Here is a 6,000-nt window from a genome sequence, read left to right on the forward strand (position 1 = left end):
CCTATATTTCAGCTAGCTCTCCATGTGTATCTTATTTTTTTGTTTTTTTTGCAAAACTGCATTTTTTTTGCTAAATGCAATTTCATTGCGATCAGGATGAAGTGATATGTGTGTGTTTGCCATGTGACGGTATTCAGCTGAGAGCAATGAGGAGGATATCTGTGTAATCTAGAGCATTTAGGCCTTCAAGATATCTGTGTACAGAGGCTGAGTGGTGCTCTTTGTACTGAGTCTTGCAACCACAGGCACATATGCTTTTCTCCCCCCCCCCCCACTCTCATCCAAGCCATCACGTTTTTCATGTTCCCCCCACGGCCCATCAACCTGACGCTGCTGGGCGACAGGGTCGTTTTTCGCCTTGCCATTCAACGGGGTTCTTGCGGAACTCAATCTCCGTGAACTGGGATCTAATTACACTTGATGCCACGCTCTCTGCCCAGTGCACATAAATGCAAAAACATTTTGCCTGTGCCGCCGCTCATAAATAAACAAATTGAATCGTTTTCGCACAGCGTGACTGAGAGCCCTCGACTACAAGCGAACGAACGATCTAGAGCAAGAACAAGAGAAGAAGAGAGAGAGAGAGAAATAGAGAGAGGGAAAGAGAGAGACAGACAGAGGGAGGGAACAATCAAACTCCATTCTAATTAATATCTCTCCGCACTGGATGCATTCCAGAGCTAAGCGAGCCGAACGGAAAAACAATCAGAAAGTGGAGTAATTTGAGGGGAAAAATAATAATCACATAGGCTCCTCACAGCGGCGTTGCACCACGAGCACGGATGCTCTCTCAACTTCCCTTGCAGCAAAGTTTGGGCCCCCAAGCCGAAACAAATTCCAGGTCGTCCTGGATCTCTAGTTATTTAATCTGAATTGTTGTGTAATGTATGAATCAGCAAAAATTCACCATGGACAAAAAAGAGCAGAGGTGGAGGAGACAAATAAAAATATCAACAAACAAACAAAAACAAGTTGGTCCTTACCAGCGCTTGAGTCGAGGCTTGGTCTACAGCAGCTACAGACATAGATGTACCGAGCTCTATGTCATCTAACGCAAGCTCTATGTTTTCCTAGACAGGGACAAAGGTGGATTAGTCATCTAAATGATTGTGTGATTTCAAAAGTTACAGTTTCAATTTTTGTTGAACTACTGATCTTCTGAATATTCATTGGAACAAAAGGCCAGGACTCCAAAGCATTTTTTTCAGTCATGGATCTGTGATATGCAACTGTTCCACGGACACACGGTCTTTTATTCTTTTTTTTTATTTAGAACATTTTGAAAGTCAATATCTGTCTGCATGTAATAACCCTTGACAATAAAAATTCTTTGGCCTGGCCCAAAACAATTAATTTAAAAACAAAAATTTGAATCACATAAATTTGATAAGTTCAATCACTCTTTTTCTGCAATTGATATTAAAGCAATTATTGTTAAGTCATCAAGTAAATACACACATAACAATGGACTGACAATTTAATTTTCTGTATAAGTGCATCCAATCAAGGATAACATGTTAGCACTGGAAAACATGATCACCATTTTCATGCCTCTTTACAATTACATGTCAATTGTGAGTGTGTGTGTGTGTGTGTGTGTGTGTGTGTGGGGTACCTCCTTGTAGCGCTCGAGCTCCTGCACAAAGGTGCGCTCGTGGAAGAGGGTCTGCAGGCGCTCCTGGGCGTAGTTGTGGCAGAGCTCCTCAAAGGTGGCGCCGCGCGCACTTTTGGCAAGGCGTGGGTTCTGGAACCCTGGCGTGTCCACAATGAGCAGCGAACACAGGGAGTGCTGGCTCGCCTTCAACGCTCTAAATCACACACACACACACACACAAACACACACATGTTGGCGCACAGATTTACAACTGAAATATGCATAAAATGTATAAATGTTTACTAATAAATACAAATAAGCAACCATGTGGTTATGTACATAATGTAATTAGAAATAAACACTCACTCACACACACACACACACACACACACACACACACACACATTCTATTATCCACTGTGTGCGCCATTCAGAAGGAATTGCTAATGAACATATTCACTTCCTCCCTATCCCAACCTCCACCTCATCTAGCGCCTCATCTCTAATGGCACAGGCATCACCTCCATTACTATTCTACAGAGCAGCGCCTGCAGCCAATCATGGCAGCAATTAGAGGTGCGCACACACACACACTCACACACACACACACACGCACACACACACTCACACACACACACACACGCACACACACACACACACACACACACACACACACACACACACACACACACACTGCTGGGTGTGCTTGAACTGGACTGACCGGTTAACGAGGGAGATGACGAGAGTGAAGAGTTCAGAGTAGAGGGCCGATGACATGGCCTCCAGACACTCCAGCGCTGTGGTCTTGGGCCCTGAGGAAGAGGGGTGGAGGGGGGGTGGGGGGGGGGGGGTTAGTTCAGAGGAGCGCTAACCGTACGCTATCTGACTTGCATCATGAAGAGAAGTAGGGGGTGCAAGAATCATAGAGAGAGAGAGAGAGAAAAAGAGAGAGAGAGCGAGAGAGAGAGAGAGAGAGAGAGATCCTCTGAGAGTGTTCTCTGCGAGCTGGTGGCATGCTGTGCTAATGGCTAGGTGAGAGAGTACATGTTGGCTGAGACGATGACTGGTGATGAGTAAACTAGTAATGGGTGGGCAAGAACCTTCGAGAGGAGCTATTGTGATGGGTTCTTAACTAGGAGTCATACAACGCCTGAGAATGAGAGAGAGAAAGAAAAAGAAGTCAGAGAGAGAGAGAGAGAGAGAGAGAGAGAGAGAGAGATTGACAGAGAGAGAGAGATAGAGAGAGAGGACAGTGGGAGGTGGTTGTTGTGTGGGGTTACCTGAGCTGTCCCCAGAGCCCAGGTCGTCCGGCCCCCCACGGAAGGAGGCGGAGCGGTGCAGGGTGCCCTTGGCCTGGTGCTTGAAGATGGAGGACGAGAGCTCCTCCAGCGTGCAGCCCAGCAGGTAGGCGGCCTTCTGCGCCCACTCGTGACGGGCAAACTGCTTGCGTCCGGCTGAGGAGAGGGACACGCGCGCAACAAACTCTCGTTTACTGACAGGCCCCCCAAAAAAACTCAAAATTCAGCAGCCCGTTCCCTTATTATGACTAACATTCAGCGGTTCAGAAGCTGACAAGAGGGACAAGAAAATAGATTTCTACTCCCGATGAACTCATTGTGAGGACAAGCAATTATTCTGGGGCTTCTTTTTTTTCTCTCTCTCCCTCTTTCCTCCGTAAACTTTGCCTGCTATTCTGAAGGATTCGATAATTAGGCGATGTCTGCGTGTTTTGATAACAGAGAAATGGCTGTGCCATTTGGAAAGCGGCGAGGGGTGCGAAGGCTCCTCCAGAAAACAAAAGTGTCTGTCTGTCTGACTGACTTGAGTGTCGGGAGCACAGGGCTGCGAGCCGCTTCTCCCCCCACCTCTAATCAAAAACCGCTCACGACGAACGACAACCCACCCCGTCTGGGAAAGAAAAGAGAGGCTCTGAAAATGACTGCAATCCAACAGAATGGTAAGGGAGGTGGGGGGGGGGGGGGGGGGGGGGGGGGGGTAGAGGAGGGCTGAAGAGAAAAAACAACTAAACTTAAAGTGCCTCTGGTAGAAAATAAAGAAAATAAGTTTGGGGGATGGAAAAGAAGAAGAAGAAATAAAAAAAGAAAAAAAGAAAGAAACCAGCTTTGATTTTCTCTGCTGGTCTATATAACAGAGGCTGAGTGTAGAAGAAAGTGGACGACATGGGGAGACATCAGACGGACGGCTTTAAAAGACAACACAGCTGTGATTCCCCCACTAGTTTTTATCTCGGTGACAGACACCGCTAAGAAGCCCCGAGAAAAAGAGCCGCGCTGACGGGAGGGAGAGGACAAAGAGACAAAATAATAAAAATGCTAATGACACAACGTCTGGCAATGACGATAACGCCACTAAGCAATGAGACACGCAAACAAGGAGCAAAATGAAGTTTTTCAGGGGCTTGTTCTGGTGCTGTTAGTGTTGATGTTGTTGTTGTTGGTGTTTTTCTGTTGTTCTGTTTGGTGGGGGTTTGGTGTTGGGTGGGTTTTCGTTTTTTTTGCTTTTGTTATTACCTTCGTCTGCCTCTGCATCGAGGTCGAGCGACATGCATCATGCAAGGGGAGAGAGAGAGAGAAAGAGAGACACAGGAGAGGTTGGTTAGAGCACACCGGCCACGGCACCACAGCTGTCGGGGTTTTTTTTTTTATCTGTGAAGGAACAGACACGCACACAAACCCACATACACAGGATGGACGGAGCACAGTCACTCCGGTTAGTCAATGACATCAGGATGGAGAGAGGTGGACAGAAGGAGAGAGAGGGAGAGAGAGAGAGATACAACACAGAGAGAGAGAGAGAGAGAGAGAGAGAGAGACAACAAAGATACATGCCGACAGTGAGTATGGAGTATGATACTGTATGTACTGCCACCATTCACCAGTTGAGTAAGTGTGTGGTGTCTGATTCCGTGAGTGCGTGTGTGTGTGTGTGTGTGTGTGTGTGTGTGTACTGTATGTGTACTTGAATGTGTTGCAAGATGCATGAGAACCTCCATGCAAGTCAATACACTCTCCTTGCTTTTGCTCCCTTTGTCATGTGTGAGACCGCTCACTCAAGTGTGGCAGCATGTTAATAGCACCCCCTGCTGGTCACAGGTAGCTTAATCTGACAGCAGGGTAGGGAGTATCGGAACAGTTGTGATAAGCTCACTATGAAACAATAAGACTTCAAACATATCCTGTATCTATATCTATATGACACTCATGATATAAGTAAGTGTTTGTGTATAGTTAACATCTGAGATGATATTGCACTTCTGCTATACAATATGACAGTTGCTATCAAAACACAGATATTGCATTGAGAGGGTATTGATGCAACGGCACGGCAGTGTGTTGTAAGTGAATACCTGAATGGGGATGAGTTAGAGATGAGAGACCACCACATGTATGTCGGTTATTAAGGCATACAGTTCATGATGACAGGTGCAGTCACACAGATAAACATGCAGATACACAGAACAACACACCTCCACACTCACATACAGCTTTCTTTCATTACACATCAACACTCACTCGTCTACTCTCTCTCTACCTCTCACACACACACACACACACACACACACACACACACACACACACACAGCCAATGTGTTGGCAAGGCAGTGTCTGGTGTCCAGTGATTAAAAAGTTCATTACCGCATCCATCCAAGTCTGCGGGGAGGGGGAGGGGGTATAACAGCAAAGGTAGTGAATAAATGCTCGTCCACAAAGCACACACACGCACACACACACACACACACATAAACAAACACCATACCATCCATCTTCATTAAAGCCAGAGAGATGGCTCGGCGAAAAACAACAGTTTGACACTTCTCCAAACACCCACACTTTTCTAAAATAAGCCTCTGAAGTTACTTGACCATCCTCCCTCCCTCCCACACACACAAACACACAGACACACACATACACACACACAGAGACACACACACAGACACACACACACACACACACACACACACACACACACACACACACCCCTTCGCCTTTGTGCACAGTAAGCGCAGCGCGTTCCCTGGCGTGTGTAGTCTTAATTAATAACTCTGTATCTCTGCGTGTTGGCATCTTTTGAAGTCTTTATTCAATTAACTGACAAAGATGAGAGGCTCTTTCATTATCCAGCTTATTTTGCACGCAGTCCCCTTGTCATAATTTGTGCTCCAAACACCAAACTTTGTGCATTCCCCATCACTAGTGTATCTGCACACTTTAATACTCCCTGATCAGAGTTTTCTCCTTCACTGCTTATAGAATAAGGATTATAGAATATAAGGACCGTAGGTCTTGAATTGGGGCCATTACTTGACCTCTCCTCACTCGCTTCATGCGTCTGAAGTTGTACAAATGAAAGTAGCGTGTACTGTCCTACTGCACTTAGCTACGAAA

At 46.1% G+C, this 6,000-nt stretch overlaps 1 protein-coding gene across 7 annotated transcripts in view; it reads right to left on the reverse strand.

Moving 5' to 3' along the window:
• The window catches only part of myo18ab (myosin XVIIIA b), a 121,025-nt gene that overhangs the window by 59,532 nt on the left and 55,493 nt on the right, over positions 1-6,000 (reverse strand). For all 7 annotated transcript variants that reach the window (XM_062553165.1, XM_062553164.1, XM_062553163.1 and 4 more), the window contains 4 exons: positions 2,875-3,048; positions 2,316-2,406; positions 1,616-1,808; positions 984-1,070 (listed from right to left, as the gene is read on the reverse strand). In XM_062553165.1, coding sequence (XP_062409149.1) covers positions 984-1,070; positions 1,616-1,808; positions 2,316-2,406; positions 2,875-3,048 — 545 coding nt within the window. The remainder of the gene's footprint in view (positions 1-983; positions 1,071-1,615; positions 1,809-2,315; positions 2,407-2,874; positions 3,049-6,000) is intronic.

This window comes from Sardina pilchardus, chromosome 13, assembly GCF_963854185.1.
Source record: "Sardina pilchardus chromosome 13, fSarPil1.1, whole genome shotgun sequence".
Lineage (NCBI taxonomy): Eukaryota > Metazoa > Chordata > Actinopteri > Clupeiformes > Clupeidae > Sardina > Sardina pilchardus.